This window comes from Peromyscus maniculatus, chromosome 1 (assembly GCF_049852395.1).
Source record: "Peromyscus maniculatus bairdii isolate BWxNUB_F1_BW_parent chromosome 1, HU_Pman_BW_mat_3.1, whole genome shotgun sequence".
Taxonomy (NCBI): Eukaryota; Metazoa; Chordata; class Mammalia; order Rodentia; family Cricetidae; genus Peromyscus; species Peromyscus maniculatus.
The window spans coordinates 115851203-115877098 of record NC_134852.1 but is presented as its reverse complement, the minus strand read 5'-3'; the positions used below and the strand labels follow the sequence as shown (position 1 = coordinate 115877098).

General features: G+C 46.0%; 1 protein-coding gene across 3 annotated transcripts; it reads right to left on the bottom strand.

The window, feature by feature from the left end:
- Positions 1–325: 325 nt before the first annotated feature.
- Cckbr (cholecystokinin B receptor) lies at positions 326–24610 on the bottom strand. 3 transcript variants are annotated; one of them, XM_042281225.2, is made up of 9 exons: positions 24182–24589; positions 21597–21785; positions 19805–19946; positions 13228–13508; positions 12032–12240; positions 4200–4451; positions 3794–4043; positions 3327–3496; positions 326–3132 (listed from the first exon to the last, which is right to left on the bottom strand). In XM_042281225.2, the coding sequence occupies exons 5-9, from the start codon at positions 12183–12185 to the stop codon at positions 2600–2602; spliced, it is 1359 nt and encodes a 452-aa protein (XP_042137159.1). In that variant the 5' UTR covers positions 12186–12240; positions 13228–13508; positions 19805–19946; positions 21597–21785; positions 24182–24589; the 3' UTR covers positions 326–2599. The 3 variants fall into 3 exon arrangements, with proteins under 3 accessions (XP_042137159.1, XP_042137176.1, XP_042137185.1); XM_042281242.2 differs by lacking the exon at positions 19805–19946 and having other exon boundaries at positions 24182–24610; XM_042281251.2 differs by lacking the exons at positions 19805–19946; positions 21597–21785 and having other exon boundaries at positions 24182–24586.
- Between the last annotated feature and the right edge of the window lie 1286 nt (positions 24611–25896).

Sequence of the window (25896 nt, the reverse complement as noted above, 5' to 3'; positions counted from 1 at the left end):
GCAATGCTGGAGAGCTCACCCTCTCTCCAGCATTGGTGGTGAAGACAAGAGAGAGCTGGCAGGCTGACCAACCCTGCAACTACCCAGGTGCAGAATCAGGTTTATGAGTTGGCCCACCCCAACATTCACCCCATCTGTGATCTGCTGGAGCATGTGAAGGGGTCGGTCCTGCAGACCCAAAGCTGAAGGATCTCCAGGACACAGAGCAACAACAGGATATCCAGTAGGAGTCCCAGTCAGGGTCTAGCATCGATAGTGTAGCAGAAACCAGAAGCCTCAAACCAGACCAATGACTCTTTGCATGAATACTTGCAAGTAAAGATATATGAGCAAAAGAGTTTACTGAGTGACTCACTGTGTCACACTCCAGCTTCCATGCAAGATTTTTTTCTTTTTTTCTCTTAAATTTTATTTTATTTGCTGGGGGGGGGGTTGCAAGGGCAGAAGGTGGATATGAAGGGATGGGGAGATGAATACAATTGAGATGTATGATGTGAAAGACACAAAGAATAAATAAAAAAAGTTTAAAAAAAGAAGAAAATGCCTCCATAGGATCTGGCTATAGGTAAGCCCATGGGGCATTTTCTTAACTAGTGAGTGATGGGGGTGGGCCCAGCCTATTGTGGGTGGTACCATCCCTGGGCTGGTGGTCCTGGGTTCTATAAGAAAGCAAGCTGAGCAAGCAATGTTGAGCAAGCCAGTAAGCAGCACCCCTCCATGGCCTCTGCATCAGCTGCTGCCTCCAGGTTCCAGCTTGAGTCCCTGTCCTCACTCCCTTCAATGATGGACTATTGTTGGCAGCAGTAAGTTTGCTGCCTTAATTTTAAATGCCCTTTTTTGTCCTGTCCCAGTTAAGTTGTTTGTGTGAAAAATGTGCAGTTGGGTTCCGGAGGGTGCTGGGGATCAGTTCCCCTGTGGTTTTTCCTGTTTGGAAAACAGTGTCCGGCTTGCCTCTGGATAGCTGTTAGAGGGGTATATAAGCCGGTGTTGGTATGAATAAAGAGAGCTGCTTCCCTGACGAACTGAAACTGGGTGTATAGAGTGCTCGCCAGATTTCGTGCTCCAGCTGCGCAGGTCGGGGCAGACTATGATGTGGAAGTGTAAGCCAAATACCCTTCCCCTCCAACTTGCTTTTGGTAATGGTGTTTCATCACAGCAACAGTAACTCTAAGACAGCCTATTTCTCCTATCTGTTGCTAGATAAAACCTCAAAGATCTTTTTTTTCTTCCAATATTCTCCCTCTGATTATCCTTGTCCATCCTCTCCTCGTCCTCATCTGCTTGTTACTCTCTCTCTCTCTCTCTCTCTCTCTCTCTCTCTCTCTCTCTCTCTCTCTCTCTGTGTGTGTGTGTGTGTGTGTGTGTGTGTGTGTGTGTGTGTGTGTGTGTGATGTGATGTGATGAGATTGCTGTTCTCTGCCTTTCTCTGGGGCTAGATGAGTTTTATGGTCAAAAGGGAAATTGAGACTCACACTGACCCCCAGTCCTGCACTCCATCCCATCACCCCCAAGTCTCTTTGTTGCTACATCTAATGAAGGCACTTCTATTCAACTGTATCCTGGCCAGTTTCTGAAACAAAAGGAGATCAAGTATGTAATAGAAAGACCCCACTCTTCAGTTAATTTCTATGTACCTGCCACAGTCTGATGCTTGGTGTTTCAGACACACTTGAATAATCTAAGTCTTATATAGTCTTTCATCTTTTCATCAAAAATTTATCAAACATCTATTAATATAGTACTTTAACCATGGCATCAAGTGGGAGAATGTACTCAGGAATCATGAGGTGTCATGGATATCCCATTTACCATGTTGAATCCCAGCTACTACATCACTGGAGTATGGATAGGTCCAAGATGAGAATTGAGTGAGGATATACCCATCCCGGTCTATCCTCATACCAAAACATTTTTGCATATGGCTGGACACAGAGTTGAGTAGTCATGGAAGAAAATAGATGAAGTCTTTACATAATCCACACCTGCTCACTTGCCTCCCAAAGTTCAGAAAGTCCAAGAGGGCACTAAGTCATTTATTGTTTTATGAGGTGGTCTGGTGAAGGAAGAGGGGCAGGGCTACAGTCCCTAATGGAAAGAGATGACGGGACTTTTCATTGCTGAAAGGTCCGTATGTTGGGAAGGTGTGTGTGATTAGGCCTACTAATATTTTCAATGCTGGGTGAGGAAGGAAATGATGAGGTCAAACTGGGGACAGTCTGCAATGTCTTAAGTCAATCTTGCACTAGGCTATGGGCACTATAGAATAGTGCCATTAATGTATGGATGTGAGGAGCCAGTCAGCCCTAGTCAGAGCTCTCCTTGTGTAGGGAAAATTCACTGCTACAGACATTGTGTTTGTCTATCCAGTGGGGTCAGTGCCAGGGTGGGACTCAGTCCCATATCAGAAGTGTGCCTCCTTTCCTGTGTGAGACTCCTGTCTCTTTCAGGTGGAACAGCAAAAATAACATTTTCTGTGGGGAGGGGTCTATCCATGCTGTTGGGTGTCCTCCTGGATTAGTCCTGGTGTGTTTCTTTTGTGTTTGGATGGGTCGGTTTATAGGATCACGTGTCCTGTCTCATTCTCCACTCACTCAACCTCTCAGCCAGGCCCCAGTGTACTGATGGTGGTATAGCTTAGCCGGGACAGTGAAGCAATGGAAGGGGTAGGAGGATCCTCATCCGGAAGAGGCCGGGGGCGAGCTCGTGGAGGCCGTGGGCAACAGCGGGCACATGTGTCCAGGCAGGCCTGGCGAAAGCGGCGGTGCATGAAACAGTAGACCAGGGGGTTGACACAGGCAGAGGCATAGCTCAGCAAGTGGATGAAAGAGATGGGGGCCCCTGAGAGTGCTCTGTGTGCCCCTGGACCATCGAAGGCGCGCCACGTGTTGGCGCTGTACACTGGCAGCCAACACAGGAAGAAAAGCACAACAATCACCAGCAGCATTCGCACCACACGTTTCTTAGCCAGCAGCTTGGCCTGGTTGGGCCGAGGGCCTGGCCCTGGCCCAGGAGTGGGCGTGGTCAGCGCTGTCATCTCCAGTCGGGAACGCGGAAGTTGCACGTAGCAGCCATCACTGTCTTCCCCAGGGAGGCTAGTCTCAGGCCGGCAAGCCCCGTTCTGGTGGACAGGCCCTGAGCACAGAGCACAGAAGGTGCGATAGAAGCAGAAGAGACTCCTCTCATATTGCAGCCCAACTTTCACTCGAAGCCCCTTCTCCACAGCTTTCACCATGGGCTCCCGCCTCCTTTCTAAGCTTCTTTCAGATCCACCCACTAAGGAGGTCATGCCCATCACCAAAGCCCCGCCCCTCGTGCATTTCACCTACCTGGTGCTGCCCCACCCGGCAGGCCTCCTTGGTTTCGGACCCTGCTTTGGGTCTCACTGTCGTCACCATCAAAGCGAAGCCCAAGGTAGAGCTCGCGAGAGATGAGCCCGTAGGCCACCGCCATAACCACACCCGGGACGAAGAACAAAAGTATTAGCAGTAGCACTGACCTGGAGACATAAAACAAACCAATCACCGTCTCTCATGCGGCCAGTTACAGGTAGAAGAAGAGTCAAAAACTCAACTGTGGCCATGTGGCTGAGACAGGGGTAGGATTTGGGGATGCCACTGGGAAAGGCAAGAGACTGGCGAGGGGCCCCAAATTGGAATTCCAAATGTGGGGGTGCAGAATGGGGCTTGGCGGGAAAAACCTTGGAGGAACTGGAAGACTGCTCTGGGGAAGGGGTGTAAGCTTCGGATGAAGATGGAAAAAGGACTTTCTAAGATAGGGTGGGGGGCGCCCTCACCAGGTCTGGCGGACACGAGCACTGGGCCAGCGATGCACGCACTGCAGCACTCGAGGCCCCACTGGCTGCACTGCGGTGTACACAGGATAAGGTATCATAAGTAGTCCAGACAGTAGCCATGTGGCTAAGATCACCCGCGCTGCGTGGGAGCGTGTCTGCCACACCCGTGCTTGCAGTGGTCTGCAGATGGCGCTGTACCGCTCCAGGGCTATGGCCACGAGATTTAGCGTGGACACACTCACTGACACCCCTAAGCAAGGTGAGAGGAAACGGTCACCTGGGAAACACACACCCTGCATGCTCACCAGTATGATTTTCCTGATTTCCCATCAGGAAAAATCCTTATATTTGTCAAGTACTTTAAGAAGGAAGAGGGCCAAGGGGGAGATGTGTTTGTCTCACCTACCCATGAGGTAGGAAACAGCCTTGCAGATGACTGTGCCGAAGATGAATGTGCCCATGAGGTTGGGCAGGAGTGTGAAGGGCATGCAAGCCACAGCCAGCAGGAGGTCGCTGACTGCCAGGGAGAGCAGGAAGGCATTGGTGACAGTTCTCAGGCGCCGGCTCAGTCCCAGGACCACGATGATGAGCACATTTCCTCCAACACTCATCAGAAAGATCACCGCATAAAGGGTGACTCTAATGGCCAGCTCCAATTCTAGGCAGAAGAGAGGTGGTTGTAGGAGGATTTGAGCACCATTCATTCAGACCCCCAATCCCATTTACCCCCAGACCATAATATCCCGTTAGATCCTGACACCCTGAGAACACTCTCTCTAACCCTAAGGGACTATGTAGTACCTGATGGCAGGAAATGCTTTACCATCATAAATGCTGAGGCTCAGTTGAGTTGTCCCAACTCTACTATTCCTTAGAATCCTCTCTCATTATGGTTGGTTCCATGCTTGTTTTCTTTGCAAAGACTTTAGGGACCTGTTCCCATCACTGGTTGGATACTTCTCAAGATCACTAATCTGTAGACACCAGATCGAAAGTTCCTTCTCTGACCATTCCATTGGACTTCCTTGCACCCTTGACCACCCACTCCCCTTAGAACAATGTTGGATCATGTCTGTGTTCTCTAAAAAACAAACAACAGAAAACAAAACAAAGCCAGCCTCTCCCCAACTACAAAAAGAGAAAAGCCGTTCACTACTCTGTACTATCTACACCCCCTCCTCCAGGACTGTCACCTCCTCTCAGTGCTGCACCCACTCAAGCCACTCGATGACTCAGTTTCTTGAATGCATCATGAGCACTCCTGACTCCCTTCTCAAGCTGATTTCTCAGGCTTGGAATGAATATTCTGTCATAAACCCCTGCTTCCACCCCAATCACAAACATTTCCTAAACTGGTAAATGCCTATAAATCCCTCATCTACCGAGAACCAGACTGATTGCCACTGCTTTGGAAAGGCTATCCTGAGTACCTCATTTGAAACTAATCTCCCACTCCTTTGACCCATGCATGTTCCATATTCCCTACACATTTATTAGATCCCCCCCTTTTCCTCTCTGAGTTGTGCTTTAATATTCTCCAAAGATTCATCCGTACTCAGTAAACATTTGCAGGGGACTCCCTTTGTGTCAGGCACTGGGGACAAAGAGGTGATTGACAAATTCCCTGCCATTTGAGAGCTTACAGTAGAGAGGGAATCTGAGATGCTTAAACAGATAATTGCCACACAGTATGATAAGAAGTGTGGTTGAGAGATGTACAAGAAGCTGTGGGATCCCCAGGAGGGACCAGTGTTTCTGGATGAGTCAGAAGGGCTAGAAGGGTGACCAATTCATTTGTGTCATTGTCTATTGGGAGATAGACTCATCCTAGGACTTTTATATCATAAACATGCAAACCTGAACAAAACTGGATTGAACTGAAGTGGACTGAGTCATCCATATCCATGGCCTCAGTGTCAGGGAGATGGGAGCTTGAAGAGAGAAAGCCTCCTACACTGTGGGGGCAGGAGGGGTCCAGAGGTACAGCCTTCTCTTCTTTAACTGCCCAGCTTTCTTCTCTTATCTGACTCTTGGCTTAGTTTCCAAACTCTATTGCTGCCTCATAATGAATAACTAGCTTATTTAGAAGTTGTTCTATTTATTAGACAATAAATACGTTCTATTTGTTAGAAACCCTCAAACAGGGGCCTGGAGAGCAGGCTTAGCTCTAAAGAACATTTCTATGTTGGTTGGCTCACAGCTGTCTGTAATTCCAGATCTTGGATATTGGGAACCCCATGCTCTATTTTGCATACACTAGTGTACACACACTTACACACACACACACACACACACACACACACTATTACTACTACTACCACTACCACTACTAAAACGACTACTACTGATGATCATGATGATGATGATGATGATGATGATGATGATGATAAAATAAATCTTTAAAAAAGATTTTTTTTCCAAACACGACTTAGCAGTAATATTACTTGCTTAGATCTCAGGATTCCTGAAATGTTTTGCCTCTTACAGCTGCCTTAGGCCATACTATTTCTTTCTTCTTCCCATCAAATCTCAATCTAAACACCTCTTTGCCCCTGCCTCTATATTCCATCATGGCACCTCACTCTATTGTGCCTCTCTTTTCTACCTGTGTATCTTAGGAGACACACGTTGGAGGGTCTTGGTGGACCAATAGCAGATGACAGGCTGATTTTGATACAGTACTCTTGCCTTTCTATGTCTATTTTTCAAGCTTCCTCCTCCTTCTCCTCTCCCTCCCCTTCCTCCTTCTCCCCTTCCTCTTTCTCTTCTTCCTCTTCCTTCTCTTCTTTTTAACAGGGTCTCCTTACATAGTCTTGGATGTCCAGGAGCTCTCTATGTAGACTAGGCTGGCTATGAACTAACAATATCCTATTGCCTCTACCTCCTGAGTGCTAGGAGTATGGGTGTGTGCCACCATACCTGGCTCAAATTATGTTTCTTTCACAGGGACAGATTATGGAAGGCTTATGTGTGATAAATTTGAAGTGCATGAGGTGTGTGTGTGTGTGTGTGTGTGTGTGTGTGTGTGTGTGTGTGTGTGTGTGTGTGTGTACAGGGACAATAAAAAACACTAGAATAAAAAATCACTAGATCTTCGTCTGAGAGGCCCTTGGACCTGGTAGGGGAAGGAACAGGTGGCCCTTTTTGTACTCTTTGTTTTCTCTAAGTTCACTTTCTTCTGTCTCTACCCACCCTAACCTCTTTTGTTCCCCCATCTTTCTCACATCATCCTCTGGATCTCTCTTTAACTAATTCTTAGTGTAATTACTACACTTCTGACTGGTATAGCACTTTGTGTCTCCCCATTAATGCAATTGATACACACCATATGTGTGCCCTTGAGCTTGGCTATTGGTGGCCCAAGAAGATGAAACTAGGCTTCCCCTTTACAAAATTTTTAATATACTTGGAGTTTTCTGGAAATAAGAGGATAAAGTCACAGTATGACAAACTATTGTATACCAAATGTGTATGAACATGTAGAGTGTGTGAGTATTGTGAAAGAGTATGTGAGACTGTAAATATGTGTGTTTATTAGTGTGTGAGCATGTGAGTATGTTAGTGTGTAAGCATATAGGTGTGTGTGTGTGTGTGTGTGTGTGTGTGTGTGTGATCATTCAGATGATGGCAGAGAAGCATGAGATCAAGGATCCAGTCAACATCTGAAACAAATGATAGACTTGAGCTGAGGATGTGGCTCGGTTGGTAGAGTGTTTACCTGGTATGCCCAGAGCCCAGGGTTTGGTCCCTGATACCCTCTAACCAGATGTGATGGCACATGCTTGTAATTCCAAGGATTGGAGGCAGGGGATCACAAGTTCAAGACCAGCCTAAGGTACATGATAGCATATTAACAAACAAAAGAAAACAAAAATAAACACGGTTTTCTAAGAAAAATTTCACAGGAACTGAAGTAGCCAATGTCTTCACCTGGTGTTCTATGTCTGGTTACTCATGAACAGAGACATCAGTGTAATACTCATGTATATCTCTCTGTGGTGAGCGTGGGTAGTGTTCAACTGAGGGAAATAGATGGTACATGGGAGACATCTGAGTGTCAGTGGCACTAAGTAAGGAAGCAGAGGTGATATGCAATGGTGAGTTGGTAAGAGCAGAACACAGTAATGCTTAAGAGTTTGAGAGTGATATAGAGGTAGATGAAGGTAGCCTTTATTTCTTTGGGAGATAGCTGGAACAAGGTAACATCTACATGTCTAAAGGTAATATCAGATTGAGTATGGGCTGTGTTTAAGTTTAAAGAACACCTGAGTAACTCTGATGACATCAGAGTAAACAATGACAATAATCCAGACTAGATAACATTTAGGGTTTGTAGGTGACATCTTCAGGAAGCATGGGTTATATGCAGAGCTCTGTATGTGAACCAGGGAATAATCAAGTGATGGTGGTTCTAACTGAGGGGGTGGTAGTAACATCCAAGATGTGTGGACACTATTTAATTGAGTATAAATGTCAGATGTTAACACTTTTAGCTTGGTTAAGATGTTAACCTGGATTGTGTGAAATAGCTGGGAACATGAGTGAATGTAGAGACTATCCGAGTCTTTGCTGAAATTATCTGAGGGCTTAAGAATGATACTGCGTGATTTTCTGGGTAATATCTGGAGAAGGTTTACTTAAACAGTCATGGGGAAGATGTGATATTTTGTAGGTAATTATAAAATAAGAGTAGTATGTGACAGACAAATAACCTCTAAATGACTGTGGACAATACTAATGTGAGTGCGGGTGTTGCCCATTTTTACTGTGGACATCATCTGAGCTAATGGTAAAGTCACAGGTTTGTCTAGAAATAAAGGGCACAACATCCAAATTTCTCTTGGTAACATTGTAGTGAGCCCAGGTGACATATGCATCTGTGGGGTACTATGAGCCCAGGTGACATATGCATCTGTGGGGTACTATGAGCCCAGGTGACATGCACCTGTGGGGTACTATGGGCCCAGGTGACATATGCACCTGTGGGGTACTATGGGCCCAGGTGACATATGCATCTGTGGGGTACTATGGGCCCAGGTGACATATGCTCCTGTGGGGTACTATGGGCCCAGGTGACATATGCACCTGTGGGGTACTATGGGCCCAGGTGACCTATGCACCTGTGGGGTACTATGAGCCCATAGGCACACACTTTTCTGGGGTACTATTCCAGTGAGACTGGCCAGGTGCCCAACACTCTTTGCACATGGTGTCTGGGCACCTGGATAACAACCTGATGTGTGCAAGCAAAGGCATTCAGATAAATGAGGCCTGCCCTTGCATGTGGGCTCTGAATCACTGAACATCTTGCTTCTTCAGGGAGCCCTCCTCTACTGGCTGCCCTCCTTTTCATCAGAACCTTTAAATATCTCTCTCTTGATACTTCCCTACCTTTAAATACCCAGGGTGTGCTACTCTAGAGGCTAATGCATAAAAAGTGTTTGAAACCACCATTTTGAGATCAGCCTGGGCAACAAGTAAGACCCTGTTTCCAAAGGAGGAGAGTAATGCTCTGCTGCAGCTCTACCCTTCCTCAACCCCATAAATTTCTACCATGGTCCTATTTCTCTTTCTCCCAACACCCCTACTTCTTGGACATTTTGCCTAACTACTCTTGTTCACTTCTTGCAACCTCTTCCCTGGGGGCCAATCTTCCATCTTCTGAGTGAGGTCTTGGTATCTACATACCCTCCTAAGAACTAGTTACTGCGTCTAAACAACACCAGTGTAGCTGTTTTGTTCATCTCTGACTCGTCATGGCAATATTTGGCATCCCTTACTCCACCTTAGCCAAGACTCTCCTCTCTTTTCCTCAAAGACACAGCTACTGTTTCTGTTTCATTTCAGTCTCTTCATGGAATTTCCCCCCTCTGCTTTGCTTTTAAGTACCAGCCTCCTGTAGGAGCCTGTCTCAGCTCCCCTGTTCTCATTTTGTACAATGTTTTTTTAAAAAGATTTTCCTTGTTCCTATGGTTTCCCATACTCCCTCCAGGTGAAGACTTTTCAAGTCTTTATTTCCACCTCAGCCCTCTAGGTAAGTTCTAGATCTCAGGATGCAACAGCTTTGGGGAGTCAGCCATCAGCATTTGAACTCAATGGATTCCAAACTGAGCTGATAGTAATCCCCTCTTCCAAAACTGCTTCTGCTCCCTTGTTGCTGGGAACTGAATCTAGGGCCTTGCAGTTGCTAGTCAAGTGCTCTAATATGAAGGCAGATGTAGCCCCTCCTTGATTATCTTTCTCATGATATGCCATCTACGTCCTTTCAATTTCCCAAACCAGAAACTGGATTTCATCCCTTGACCTCATCCACCCTCCCTACTTCTAATCAATCATCAGACTCTGTTGATTCCATTTCCAGAAGTGGCTCTCAAATCCATCCACTTCTCTTCATCCCCTCTGCCAGTACCTCTGTCTATGCTAGCATCATCTTTCAGCTAGATCTGTGTAATGTAATAGCTTTCTAAAGTATCCTTCTGCATTCCATCTCATCTGCCCAACCATTCTCAACACAGCACCACTAACCCTGGCAGCACTACTGAATCCTTCAGTGGATCCCAGTGCTTAGGATAAAATCTACACTCCTTTGCTAGGGCTATAAAGCCTGCCATAAACACTCCAGGCTGGTCTAGCCTGAGTGTTGATTATGTACCTTTAATGGCACATGTTCCAGCCATTCAAAAACTGTGTAGTGCTGAACAAATGTGCCATGGGCTTAAACTTTGAGTTTTTGGACAGCCTATCTTGCCTAAGACACTTTACGCCTCTTCTGCTCCTTTATTTAGTTGTCTGTTATATTTTTCTGCTTCAACGTATATCCCACCACCTCAGGAAAGCAGTCTTAATTCCAAGGGTAGGGCAGGCTGGGGTGTTCCTCTTGTATATCCATGATCTTTCTCCTCTTTGTGCTGCCGTTCCTTGCTTACTTGTCTGTCTCCCCTATAAACTCAGAGCTCCATGAAGCAGGATTGTGTCAGTTTTGTTAAACTCATATCCTTGTTGCCTAGCACAGTTTCTGGTTCAATAAATATTTCCTGAATGAAAGAATCTAAGTGACAGTGGGTAACAGCCAAACTGGGAAAGCATGGACTGTTTTACGGGGTAAGTAAATATGTAGATTATAATTTATTCCAATGTTTACTTCTTGAACACAGAATCCATCTCTTTCCTTTTCTGTTTATAGAACCCAAGCTCCCAGGTTGCACCCTTAGTGAGGTTGTCAGACCCCCATCTCCTTTGGGTGTCCATATTCCAATCAGACCCTTTTGTGGGACTCCCAGGCTGTGACTTTCCCAGTGGTCTCTGTCCCTGTGCACTTGACTGCAGACGGATGAGACTGCAGACCATGTCTAGTTCATTCCAGTGTTCCCAGCCGCTAGCCTAGCAAGTGCTCATTAAACATTGCAAGTAAACATGGGTATGGGAAAGGGGAAATGCATTTTAAAATGTTCAATGAAGCAATGAAGATGTTAGCTGATGGGAGGAGGGAGAGTCACTTTGAAGACGGCATGAGTGAAGGCAGTGGGACGGGAAGGTGGCGGTGACACAGGGATGGGATGACGGATGTAAGGGGAGGTTGGCTCTAGGAAAGTGAGCCATAAGAAAAGAGATACTTGGGGGCTTTGGAAGGGACTCCAAAACCTTCAGAAAAACAGAAGAAGCATAGAGATCGGCGAAGGACTTGACTCTGGGAACAGGAATTTGGGGACAAATAAAACAAGAAAGGCAGCATCCCCTAGTGCCGGCTAAATTCAGATTTGAGAATCTTTTCTTGGGAAGGCTGGGGTGGGGAGGGGTGGAGATTGCAACTCCAGTCTCCCATCAGGCAGTCCAGAGAGCTCTGGTCCTCACCCGGCTCAGCCCCCTTCTTTTTGCCTTTCTTTTACCTGGCTCCTGTCTCTCTCTCCAGTGCTGGCTCTCTGAACTGGATGTTAAAAGGAAAGAGCTGGACCTGCTGGCAAGAAGAGGTTCTTGCTTCCCAGCTGTGTGGTGCTGAGCTTGGGAATGATCAAAAGTCGTAGGTATAGCACAAGGAATGTGAGGCCAGGGGCTCTAAACCAGGTGGTGTGAAGGTGTGATGGATTTATTAGAGCTTGGGGGCACAGTGTGTGTAGGGGAGGGATCTGTGTGGAAGCCGAGGAAGTACTGCAAGGGAAAGTCCTACGACGGTGTAGAGGTCGTGAGGGTTATTCATTAGTGGTATGGGGTGCAGTGAGAGGGGCTTAGGGAGGCACCCACCTCTGGTCCCGGTTCCGCGGAGGCGAGGGGGCTCGCAGCTGAGGTTGCCAGAGTTGCTGCTGTTGAGGAGGGGGACACCCGGGCGGCATAATGAGGAGGACCCCGGCCCGGGTCCGGGTCCCTGCATACTGCGGTTCAGCTTGAGCAGCTCCATGGTCCCTGTGAAGTCCCACTCAGATCCGCCGACTGGGCTACAGCCCCGGTTCCACCTGCTCCCGAAGCGCGGATGGCTCAGGCTCCCGCCCACCACATCGCCCGCCTCTCTTGGTTCCCGCCCCCTGCCCTGTCTCCTACCCTTCCACTCCTCCACCAGCCTCGCCTCGGTTCCAGCCGGTCCCAGGCTCTGGACGGCTTTTGTCCCACCAGGTGACACTTGGCGCGCCTCCCCCGCTCCAGAGTTCCGCGCGCGCGCGCGCTCCTGGGTGACTGCTCTCCAGGCTCGCCCCCGTGCTAGATTCTCCCGCCTTCTCTTAGAGATGTCTTTCCTGGTCACCCCTCATACCACTGCCCTTAGTTCTGGAAATTCGTGTGTGTGTGTGTGTGTGTGTGTGTGTGTGTGTGTGTGTGTGTGTGTGTGTGTGTAGACGCCTGCGCGTACGCCGGCGAGGCGAAGGGGACCACATGATGGGAGAAGTGAGTTGCTGCTGCTGTGGGGGTCCAGTATCTTTCTTTAGTGGTTTAGAAGATGCGGACGTGGCGGTGGTGATATGGTTTCTGTCCCAGGATCCCCCACTACAGAGCAGGTGCCTTAGACCGCCTGGAGCCGCAGTTACCATGCCCTGCCGCAGTGGCCGCAGTAACCATCACAGTATCGCCTCACTACCCTAGCTCTCTGCAGCTCTTTTGTGAGGGCTGAGGTAGCCCTAGCTTCTGCCTCAGTCCACCCCATCTCTTATCTGGAACCCAAAACCTGGGCTTCTGCTCCAGGGTCTCCAGGAGGGTCCGGAGGGCCGCAGTTGCTCACAACCGAGACTGTACACGAGACTGTACACGGAAAAAAAACTGCCGCGAGTTAGAGTGGACTAGGGCATTAGTGGCAGCTGGGAATGGATGTGAGAACTGCGCTAAATGAACTGGGTTGAGATGTAGTAGGGTTCTAGTCCTGGTCCTGACCCAGGCGAAAGATGGGGAGCAGGCAGCTTGCTCATCTCCCTCGTCTCTAGGTAGCGTCCACCCCCACTCAAAATGCTGTTTACCCTCAGCCCAGGTGCAGCACCGGTGTAGGGTGCTGGGTTCCCACGAGAGGGGGCCGGAAAAGGACTGGGTCACTGGGGTGCAGCGGGAGGGAACAAAGCAGAAGGTGCATGTGAAGTGCGAGACTGAAGCGGACTCAGCTTCCCGAGGACCGGCCTCCTCTATTTTTTTCATCCTTGTTTCTTTCATTCACTTCCATTCCAAAGACATTCCAGTATGAGATGAAATATCACTGTTTAGGCTCCCAAAGTGGCTGTCTGAAGTATTGGGGGGCGTAGGGCATCTGTGGGAGAGAGGATTAGAGTTGGGAGGAGTCTGGGTAGGTTTTGGAAAGGACCTGACCAGGCAGCACTGAGTTCACAAGGGCTAAAGCACTGGAGGAAGGGTTAAACCTGGGATCACCCTCTCCCTCCTGCTCCACTGTCTCCCTTGCTCTTCCGAGAGCCCTGGATCAGAGGAACTTGATGTCTGTTTGTTCAGCTCCAGCACAGGTGGTATCTCTGATAATCAGATGAACTTTTCCCACATTGGATGACGGTAGCATTGAGAAACAAGGGGACAGGGGAAATGCAGGGGGAGAGAAAGATGGAAATAAATGTAGATTGCATTCACTTATCCAGCAAACTAGGTATCTAGGTATCAGTTATGGGATTGTGCACCATTTTCCCGTGCAGCCAATCTGTCCCTGAAGAGCTCTCACTACAGCGGGGATTTTACCAAATAAGCCAAAGATTGCAATTCACAGTCCTACATACAAACATTAAGACGCACAAATTGAAAATTTAGGAATTAGGGCTGGAGAGATGGTTCAGCTATTAAGAGCACTTGCTACTGGACCTGGACCTCAACTCCAGTTCCAACAGATCCATTGCTATCTTCGGGACTTTGTGGGCACCAGGCACTTATGTGTTATACATAAATATGTGTAGACAAAACACTCATACACATAAAAAAAAATAAAAAGGAAGCCTAAGAATCATCCTTACTCCTCTGTGCTCCTCCACCCCTGTAATGGACATTGTGACACAAAGTCCCGACTCCGCAAAAATAAAGGATTCATTGCCTAAAAGGCAGTGCTCAAGATTCAGTCCCCTCCAGAAGTTGTCAGAGCAGAGTACCAACTCCTTCAAAATCACAGACCCTTCCTGGGGTATCATGCATCCAATGACTGATCAGCACAGAGGAAATAGCCCCAGTTTCCTCATCCCACTAAAGGACAAACTGTTCATAACACCCGAGCTCCTCCTTTGAGGCTGGCTGAGGATTCTGTCGGGTCTAGATTACTGCTCAGCCCCTCCCTTTGCCCAATCCTATTTCCATCCCCTCTTGCACAGGTGTTGACTTCGAGAGTACTCCTTAGTAAACATCCTTCACAGTAATCTCTGTTTTAGAGTCTGCTTCCTGGGGAATAGAGCTACATTGCTCCCACATTCAATCAATCATAAAGTCCTGTTGATTTTAGCTACCGAACAACTCTGCTTGTATTAAACAGTCTCTCGCACTACAATTCTAGGCTCCTAGAATGGCTATCACACTTTGCTGGTGCCTCTTTCCAACCAATCCTCTACCTTATGGCCAGAGTTCAATGTTCAGAATACCATTTACATTATGCCAGCCTTCCAATCTGCTTTTAGGAGAGAGGGAATCAGATCTATGAAGCCCACATGGCCTGGTTTCTGCTGTGGCTCAGTAGTTTTTGTTCCCTCTGCTGAACACACAATGACCTTCCTTAAGTGCCCCCTCCCACCTTTTGCTATACATTTCCTAGTCATATGGATTTTACATATATTTTCTGGAAGGTTCTCTTTTCCTTCAACACCTATCTATCTGATCTCATGTTTTCCTGACTCTCTTGGAGGGTGATCTTTAATCATGTTCATCCTTGTGTATCACCTCCAGAGTCTAGATAGACCAATGAGTACAATGAGGTATTAGCTACATGACTACATGACTACATGAGAACAGAGATTTTGCAGGTGGAATCAATGTCGCTAATCAGTTGCTCTCAAAAATATAGAAATTATCCATGTAGTCCTAGTCAAATCATATATGTTCTTTAACAGCCAAGGGTTTTCCGTGGTTGGACAGAGAACAACAGAAATCAGATACTTGAAGAAGGAAGTGCATGTTGAAATAGGGTCTCATGTAGCCCTGGCTTTTCTGGAACTCACTAGTAGATGAGGATGACTTTGAAATCCTGACCTTCCTGCCTTCACTTCCCCAGTGCTGGAATTACAGGCCTATACTATTTTTTTTTTGTGTGTGTGTGTTTTGTTTTGTTAACTTTACCATAAGCTAGAGTTATCTGGAAAGAGGAACTCCAGTGAGAAAGTGCTCCCATCAGATTGCCTGTAGGCAAGTCTATCAGGTATTTTCTTGCTTCATGATTAACATGGGAGGGCTCAGCCTACTGTGAGTGTTACCACCCCTGGGAAGGTGGTCCTGGCATGTATAAGAATGTAGGTTAAGCAAACCATGGTAGAGCAAGCCAGTAAGAAGCATTCTTCCATGGCCTCCTCTTCAGTTCTGTCTCCAGGTTCCTGCCTTGAGTTCCTGCCCTCGCTTCCTTGGATGATGGACTTTGATGTGGAAGTGTAAGCCAAGTCTTTCCTCCCCAAGTTGCTTTTGGCCATGGTGTTTTAGTACAGCAATAGAAACCTAACTAAGACAGTTACCATATCCAACTCAGTACACTAATGATTTTAAAGACTGATTTTTTAAATTTTTACTTATGTGCATTGAGTGTTTTTATGTGCATATGTCACATGTATGTGGATGCCTATGGAGGCTAGAAGAAGGTGTAACTCCTGAGCTGGAGTTACGGCAGTTGTGAGTGTAGCTGCCAAGAACCGAACTCTGGTCCTCTAGAAGAACAATAAGCACTCTTAACTGCTGAGCCATCTCTCCAACCCCTCAACATACTATTGATGGCATCAAGAAAGGGAACCCTGTGAAGAAATGACAACCACTGTTACAAGCTGGAGAGTGGAGGAGGACACACAGTGAGGACCCGAAAGTTACTTCTAGCTGAGAGAAGTTACCCTATGGCAGCCAGGGAAACACCAGGGACCTTTAGTCCTTCCTGGAATCTCTGGAAGAGAATTCAGTGTAGATGACAGCTTGTGACACCCTGAGTAGAGAATTCAGCCACAATGGGCAGACGTCTGGCCAATAGCTCTGTGAGCTAATAAATGAATGGCTTTAAGCCACTGAATTCATTATAATCTCTTGCAGCTGCTGTAGAAAACGATACACCTCCCAGTGAAGGAGGTGGTAAGCGGAGACCCTTGTAAGCCATACCAGGAAGATACGGGGGCTTTAGAAAGATTGCCGTGATGACTCGTGTCAAAGCAACTTAGGGGGTGAGACCAATTCACATGGGACATAATAATGACTTAAATTAAAGTCATAGAGATAGTGTAAAGATGGATCTAAAAACTGCCCATAAAGTAGGGAGGCAGAATTTAGAGTGTTAGCAGGTAGAGGGCGAGAGAAGGGAATGAGAGAAAAGTCCCCAAGATGTCTAGTCACTGCATAAAAACTGATAACAGAAACTGTGTTCCAGGCACGTTACCTTTGAATTCTTTTCCTCTCAAAGAGAATTATAAATTTAGACCTCATATTATTTTTAAGTTGATAATTATTTTGCTTTAGAAATTTTAAATGAACATACATAGTATCAGGTTTCATTTTGGCATTTAAAAAATATCTTTGTTAATTCCCCTACCAGTCGCTTCTCCTATATCCCCTGACCCGATCCTCCCTTTCCAACCCTTTCTTCGCCTCTTTTCCAATCTCATGTCACAGTGCCCTATTGCCCTTCCCCACTTCCTCAACTCTTCTTCTCCTCTCATGGGCTCCTGTACACACGTATCCACTAAGATGCATACATATAAACATTGTATGCTAGGATCTGCATATGAGAGAATATCCTTTTTTGCCTTTCTGAGTTACCTGGCTTAATGTAGTATTTTCCAACATCATTTGCTTTCCCGAAAATTTCATTTGTGTTTACCTCTAGCATTCCATTGTGTATCGGCACTACAATTTCATTACCCATTCATCTGTGATGGACATATAGAAAGAATCCTTTTTTTTTTTTTTTTTTTTTTTTTTTTTTTTTTTTTTGGTTTTTCGAGACAGGGTTTCTCTGTGTAGCTTTGCGCCTTTCCTGGGACTTACTTGGTAGTCCAGGCTGGCCTCGAACTCATAGAGATCCGCCTGCCTCTGCCTCCCGAGTGCTGGGATTAAAGGCGTGCGCCACCACCGCCCGGCTTAAGAATCCATTTTTTTTTGTGCAGTTGTGACTAATACAGCAGAGTAGACATGAATGTGCAAGAATCTCTGGGGTCAGACAGGGAGTCACTTTGGTACATGCCCTGGACAAGTACAGCTGGATCATATGGCAGTTCTATTGTTTTTCTTTTAAACCATATTTTATTAATCATTATTATTGTGTGTGCCTATGTGTTTGTGGTGTGTGTCTGGGGTGTGCTTATGGCATGGCACAAATGAAGAGATCAGAGGACAATTTTGTAGATTAGGCTTTCTCCTTTCCACTTTTTTGTGGGTTCCAGTGATGGAATGCTAGATTGTCAGGCTTGTGTGTGTGTGTGGGGCGGGGGGAGCAAGCTGATGTTGGAAATTATTTTTGGTTGCTCTTCAACCTTGTTCTTTGAGGCAGGGTCTCCCAGTCAAACCCCAAACTCGCAGATACGTCTAGTTTCACTGGCTAGGTTTCTGTGGAACTCCCTTCATAGGCTGGAATTGCAGCCAGCTGCCACACCTGGTACCTGGCATTCATGTGGCTCTAGGGATCTGAACTTTGGTCCTCTTGATTGCCAGCAATCACGTTAACCATCTCCCCAGCCCCAGTAATTTTTTTATTTGAGATGCCTCCATACCGATTTCCATAATGACTGTACTAGTTTACATTCCTACCAGCAGTGGATAAGGGTTGTTCTTCCCACATCCTATCAAAGGAGAGTGTACTGAATCATTCAAATGCTGTTCCTGGCTAAGAAACTGAGTGGCTGAAAAATTGTTCAGAACTTAGTGACCTGCAGACCCTTGGCAACCTCAGGAAGAGCCATTTTGTTGGTCTTTGAGGCAGAAAATAGGTAGGTATACTAAACCTGAATTGCCTGGAGGAAGTGGAGTGACTGATTTCAGAAGTTGTATTAGAAATGTGTTCATCAAGGAATGGAAAGAATTAGTGAAGAATGTGGAAAGAAGGAGTTTAGTTTTAGTCTGAACTTTCAAACTTTGTTTTCAGATGGAATAATTTCAGTACAGAGAAGACCTAAGATGTGGCTGAAAGGATGTAGAGGGTTAGTCCACGATGTCAGATTTCTAAGAAGACAAGGAGAACGGATGCTAGAGAAGAGTAGAAGTCCTTAGCTTGTGATAGGAGTAGAGACTCAATCTCAATGTCAAGTGTAAAAGGAGACCAGAAGTGGAAGGTTGTAACAAAGTTGTGAGCAGCTAGCTAACAACTATATTTTCTTTGTTTTTCTGCAGTAAAATGTGGCTTTATGGCTATGATAGTGTCTATGCCTGAAAGACAATGCAAGGCTTTTAGATGTAGGTGTTGATGGGGAGAAGCAGACCCCTCCCTTCTTGCAGGCTGACTGTAGCTGGGAGGGCAAGCCACCTCTGATGATTCGTGGAAGGAATGTGGGAGAGGTGTGAGGGTGACAGAGAGAAAGAAGCCTGGATGTTCTCTACTCTGAAATGATTTTTGCCATCTTCAGTTCTTCTGCATAAAAACAACCCTCCACACTCTCAAGTCTCTTTAATTTTTTCATTATTGCCATAGCGACGTAATTGGAATCTTAACTAATAGAGTAGATTTGTGGCTTTGGTGTACTCCAGAAATATGGACTGTTCTCTCTCTCTCTCTCTCTCTCTCTCTCTCTCTCTCTCTCTCTCTCTCTCTCTCTCTCTCTCTCTCTCTGTGTGTGTGTGTGTGTGTGTGTGTGTGTGTGTGTATTGAGGATGTGTGCACACATGCCACAGCTCCTGTGTGGAGGTCAGAGAACAATTTCAGATGTCTGTCCTTGTCTTCCACCTCATTGGAGACAAGGTCTCTTCTTGTTCTCCAGTGTGTATATCAGGGCAGCTGGCCCCCAAGTTTTTGAGGATTTTCCCTGTCTTCCATCTGGAGTAGGAACACTGGAATTGCAGACGTGTGCTGCTGAACTTGGCTTCGTGTGCGGTCTTAGGATTTGAACTCAGGTCCTCATACCTACACAGCTATCACCCTACCCAAAAGAGTTAAAAAGGAAAGGAAGAAAACACAAAACCTAAATGTAATAGGGGGTGGGAAGTGGAGAGCAGAGGGATGCAGTAAGTCTGTAGGACAGTAGGGAGGGCCCCCTGGAGAGTAGAATTTTTTTTTTTTCAGCAGTAGAGTTTAATTTTCTCCTGCAATTTAGCTGGGGATGTTGATGGCTCAGTTCATCAGAGGTAAGAATCTACTTAGATGGGTAGGACAGAAAAACACAGGGACAAGAGCAAAATCCTGGGACACAGACTCTAAGCTGGTACAGGGAAGGAACTGTGAGGGGTGTGACAAACCTAAAGAGAGCAGAGGGGCTGCAGACACCTTGGCTATCCTCAGCGGTGAAGGGAAGTGGAGAGCACAGTGAAATTTGTAACTTCAGGGAGTGGAGAGTCGATCGAGAGAGAGGAAACAGCATTGGTGACTGTGGGCCCCAACCTGCAAAACACGGCCTGTAAGAGGGAGAGAAGCTTTGAGGGGGGTAAGGAAGATTTAAATATGGTCCTAAAGGATCCGGAGAGCTCTTCCTAAGAGAAGGAGATCAGATATCCAGATATCTGTCTCCCTTTCCTTCTCCCCTCCCTCTGCACACACAGGTATGACCAGTCACATGGGGCACAATGAGAAGGCAAGTGTTTTCAGACTAGAAATAACCATCAAAAAAAGTGGAATCTGCTGGTACCTAGACCTAAGACGTGTAGCTTAAGAACTGTAAACAAATTTATTCCTATTATTTAAGCTACCCAGTCTGTGATATTTTGTTAGGGCATGCCCATTCTCTAATGGTTTCTCATACCTTTTCCCATACATCTTTTTTAGAAATCTTTGTGAGTATGTGTGCGTGTGTATGAGAGAGAGAGAGACAGACAGACAGAGAGAGAGAGAGAGAGAGAGAGAGAGAGAGAGAGAGAGAGAGAGAGAGAGAGAGAGATTTGTGTATATGTGTGAGCAAGAGAAAGATATTTGTGTATATGTGTGAGCAAATGCATTCCTGTGGGTTCTGGCACTCATGTGCCTTGGCATGGGTGTGGAGGCCAGAAGTCACCTTGGGTGATAGTCCTCACCTTTCATTTTGTTGGAGACTGGGTTTCTTCTTGTTTGTCACTGCATAGGCTAGCTGGTCCACACATTTCTGGGAGTCACGTGTCTCTGAGTGGAATCTCACTGTGGGTGGGCTGTGACTACAGACACACACTGCTGTGTCCGGGGATCCCAAGCCAGGCCCCCATGCTTGAGTGACAAGCCCTCTTCCCGCTGAGCCATCTCTTCAGCCCTCCATACTCCTTTCATTACTTTTTTCCCTGTTTTTGTTTGTTTGTTTGTTTTTGTTTTTGATTTTTGAGACAAGGTTTCTCTGTGTAGCTTTGGAGCCTGTCCTGGAACTCACCCTGTAGCCCAGGCTGGCCTCGAACTCACAGAGATCCAACTGCCTCTGCCCCCTGAGTGCTGGGATCAAAGGCCTCTTTACTTTTTTAAATATCTTTCCTCATTCTTATACTCAGAGCTTGGCTGTAAATGAAGGGTCATACTTAGCTTCAGGAACCTTGAATTGCTGAACATTTTTCTTTTTTCTTTTTAATAGAGGTTTAAATTATTTCCATTTTTATATTTTGTTCATATTCTTTCCCTCCCCCAACTCCTCTCAGAACCTACACATCCCGTTTCCACCCAACTTCATGTTCTCTCTCTCTCTCTCTCTCTCTCTCTCTCTCTCTCTCTCTCTCTCTCAAAATCCAAATCAAAACAAAGACAAAAATGCCAAAACAAACCAAAACCAACCAACCAACCAACCAACCAACCAAAAGCACACAAAAAACATGGCCTGTGGTTCATTAGTGCACCAGCCTTGTTGTGTCTGAAAGAGGCCATTTCCTTTTGCCTACCTACCACCTCTGGCTCTTATAATCTTTTCACTTCCTCTTCTTTGATGGTAACTTTCTTTTCAAACATAATATTTTTATTGATTATTTGGGCATTTCATACAACACGCCCTGATGACACTTGAAGCCCATTCCTCCCAGGCTCACTCTCCCCCCACCAAAAGAAAAAAAATACACCAAGTCTATTTGGGGTTAACCATATACTCACTGGAGCATGGTCAAACTCTGTGACACCCCCTCACCAAAGAAACAGTCCAGACAGGAAGCCATTGAAGACAGTCCTTAAGAATGGTGATCAAGATGCTGAAGTGTAGCTCGTCATAGTCGATAATTTCTTTTGCATAGCATGTTGGTCTCATCTCTGCACCATGCTAATCTCCTCTCCTCTATCTGACTACTGCTGGGTAACAGAGGTGATGGTCAGGAAATCCTGTGAAAACTCTGATCTAGTAAAAGTTGTTCAGTTAATTAGTTCAGCAGTGTTAAAGATTAAACTTAGGGCCTTGCTCATGGCTGGACAAACACTCTACCACTGAGCTACATTCTCAGCCAATGAAGTGCTTTATAAATAGAAAAATAAAACTAATAGCTACTGTGGAGAAGAGGGATTTCCCTGGGTGAGATAGGAAGGGGGTGAAAATGTATTAAAGGGATAGATGTTCATTACTCCAAATGAGGAAATTCTATCCAGGCCAAGGGCCTTCCAGGGTTTGGAGAGAAGGTTGTACAGGGCCAGGAAACAGGGAGGGTTTAGATAAGAGCAAGAAAGAAGCTGCAAAGTCAGTATGAACATTCAGAGGCAAGACTTGGATCCTCATGCTAGAATTGGTCAGAAACCCATGTGCTCAAGAAGCATGTCAAACCACATGATGTCCTGAGCAGAGCCAGGTTCCAGCTGAGAGAAGCTGTTGTAACTCAAGTCTTGACCTGCCAAGGTTGTATTTGGCTTTTATTTTGGGCCTTGGGGCTTCTGGGCCACTAAACTTGACTCTCGTGGTTAGAACAATTTATATTTCCCAGGCATGCTCTGACCCAGTAACACAGGTATGATCCTTCTTTCAATATTCAACATCACAACTGAGGTAGGTGAACTTTAGTAAATGCTCAGAAAAAGCAGCCAAAGAGAGAATAATACCTAATACCCAGGCAGACAACCTGTGGGACAAGATACTTACAGTTCTAAGCAGCTGACAGGTCCTCAAAATACTAGTGGTTTATTTGAGAAGCCTACCATTCACACACAGAGTCGAGTCAGGGTCATGTAATAAGCTCTAAGACACACACACACACACACACACACACACACACACACACACACACACACACACACACACGGAGTTTAGGTCCACACAGGAGATAAATTGCATCTTAGTCCCGGGACTTTCTAGCTTACCCCTTTCCCCAACTCCTAAGTCCTTTTCTCTGGGTATGATTAGGTTGCCTTCTCTCTAGTCTGCACCTTTCAAGGCTTTCTCTGCATTTCTATGATACGTGGATATGCTTCCGTGTTGAGCTCCTGCCTACGCAATCCCTGCCCACACAGGAGGCTCTTCTCTTGGCATAATTAAACAAAGAGGAAAATGGCTGGGAAGGCAGCCAGCTGGAGTCAGAGCAGGCAGTAATGTTGGGCAGAGGGAAGAAATCAGGGGCAGTACTGGCCTTCCAGGTCCCCGAACTCATCCTGGGGGAGAGCAGAGCCACGTGCCAAGGTATCTTTGGCTGACTGATCACACTTGGTGTCAGACTGGACCCTCAAAACTGGTCAATGGAGGCCAGAGATCTACCAGGTCAAGGCCTCACTTGAGAGCTAGTAGAGCCAAAGGAAAGCCACTCAGAGAGAGCTTCCAAGAATGTCCCCAAATTATTAGCTTCTGGTGCTCCTGTGGAACCTGCTGGTGAAGGGAGAAGGCTGAGAGCAACAGACTGAGATTAGGAGGGTACTTGTTAATTTGTTAATCTTGTAGAGAATCTGGGCTCAGTTCCCAGCTCTCACATGGTGCCTCATAACCTCCTGTAACTCCATTTCCAGGGCATCTGAAGTCCTCTTCTTACCTCTAAGGGTACCAGGCACATACATACATACATACATGTACATACACATAAAACAAAATAATAAATCTAAAATTTTTTAAAAAGTCTTAACAAGTGCATCCACTGATTATTCAGGACCACAGTTCCCTCCAATATTATCCTTGCCCCTCAAATTTCATTTCTTCCTGGGTATTTCCCCTAGTTTTTCAAAGTAATGTAATTCTGAAGCTTGGAAGAGGGTCGTAAGGGGGAGGAAGAACCTGGCACCCTCTGCTGGCCAGATCTGGTACTACCTGAAGAGCTCAGAGGCCACAGACTCTTGGGCCCACAGGAGCTAGAATGCTTAAAAGCAAAATCACAGGTAGAGGCACATGAGTGATAGTGATAGATGGTTTTCATTATGGAAAAATCGCTGTCTTCCAGGTGCTGGTGGGAATTTTACATTCATAAATCAATTCACATTTTTAAGTCTCTAGCATTTGCTCTCAATAGCTCGGAAAGATTTTGTAGAACAGGCTGAGGGGTTCCCAGCTAGTAAGTGCTACTTCAGAAGCAAACCTCAAGTCTGATTGGCTACAATCACATGCTCTGTCTCACCGGCTGTATTTCAGTCTGGCTTAACAGGTTCCCTGACTTGAGCCCTGTGTTTGATCCCGGCTGGACAATCCATCCCTGATTCCAGACTCAAGCTAAACTCCCTGAGCCCCAAGCAAGAATCCACCCACTTTGTCTCCTGTTGTTAGAGCTTGCATTAGTTCTTACCTCAGGGTGGATAGCCAATCTCCCTACGAGTCTGATTCCTTTCCAAGCTTGAGAAGTTGTTTTCATGTCTTTCAGGGTTAGCAGTCAAACACAAAGAAATAAAGAAAACAGAAGCGGGGGTGGGGGTGGGAGGCCGCGCATGGGCTGATAATTTTTCTGCAGGAGAGTAGCTAACTGGAAAAATAGGAGGGGGTGAACACCCTGAATTTCAGCCAGCAGTATCCTGCATTCATGACTCTTGAAGAGAAGATGATGAGGCCCTAGGTCTGTTAGAAGAGAGAAGAGCTAAACCTCAAGGCAGCCATGATCTCAGCAGGAAAGCCCTTGACATATTTTGACACTTTGGTGCAAATCTAGCAGCACACATGATGTAGGAGTGTAGACGTTTGCCCTCTCCCCCGCTTCTCCAGCATAGCAGGTGGTTCCCGTATTTGTGCCTGCATCCTTGAGATCGTATTTCATCACAATGGGCAGCCTTGTCGGTGGAGTCTGGTCGGGTCACAGCTTTGCTTCACAGGAATGACTTGGTCTCCCCTGGTTACCATAGTGACTGATCAAAAGCACTGCTCCCTGCAAAGGAGGGAGCTTGAATGCCTTTAGCCCCAAGCTGAGGTTATCTCTTTCCTTTACAAATAAATAAAATAAAATAAAAATGACAAATCTAGGTTTCCTTTCGTGTGAGTTAGGAGCCCAGTGATTAGGGGTGTGCTATTTAATCCCATTGCCTCAGTTTCTTCTTTTAAACATGGAGATAAAAACGATGAACTGAGACAATGCATGTGGCCCAGAACATGTCATAAAGTAACTCCTCAAAAAAAAAAAAAAATCAAAACTAGTATTTTTCAGTTGTTCTATGGGCTCCAGTTTCCTGATCTGGAAAGAATGAGCATAATAATAAGCTTCCTAATACTGTTATAAGAACCAAAGAGTAAAACATATGTATTGCAGTCACCAATGCCTCTACCAGTGTGAAAAATACTGTATATACTGTGGGTTTTACAAGTTTCATTAAAGTTTCTAACCATCTAACTTTCAGAGGATTTGATCTCAGCTGTATTTTATGGATTCCTGGCTGTTTTCTCTTCCCCAACTCAGGGTCTTGCAAATGTCTCTGGCCATCTGGGCAGAGTTTGTCATCTTCTGATAGGGCTGATGGGGATGTCCTTGGGTCAAGCTTATACTCGTTTAGGGGGTGCACTCTGAGGCTCCTGTGCTTCAAGAGACTGTGATCATTCTCTAGTTTCCAAGACTCAACTCTGAGTTCTTCCTATTCTGTGCCCTCTGTGAAAGTGGGATCCAAGTTGCTTCCTCCCAAAAGATTATAATAGGCAGAAATTTGGCTGTTATTGCTTTTGTCTTCTGAATATGGCAAAGGGAGCTTGGCAGGTGTAATTAAAATTAATAGTTGGTTAACCTTGAAACAGAGAAAATATTCTGCATTATTCAGGCTGACTTGGCCTAATCTGATGGGGCCCTATGAAGAAGAGCCTGTTGTGGAATATTTAACTATGTAAAGATGTGTTACATTTGTCTGTGATGCATTTGTTTAATTATGCAAAGATGCAAAGATGTGCTGCATTTGTTTAATTATGTAAAGATATGTTGCTGTTTCACCTTGCCTGCCTAAAGCACCTGATGAGTCTAATAAAGCTGAATGGCCAATAACTAGGCAGGAGAGGGATAGGTGGGGCTGGTGGGCAGAGAGAATAAGTAGG

Coding starts and splice junctions, on each gene's coding strand:
- Cckbr (XM_042281242.2), bottom strand. CDS start 12,185: ATGGAGCTGCTCAAGCTGAACCGCAGTATGCAGGGACCCGGACCCGGG. Junction 4,044..4,199: donor GGCTGTTTCCTACCTCATGG/GTAGGTGAGACA, acceptor CACCTTGCTTAG/GGGTGTCAGTGAGTGTGTCC. Junction 3,133..3,326: donor GCCGGGTGGGGCAGCACCAG/GTAGGTGAAATG, acceptor CTCTGTGCTCAG/GGCCTGTCCACCAGAACGGG.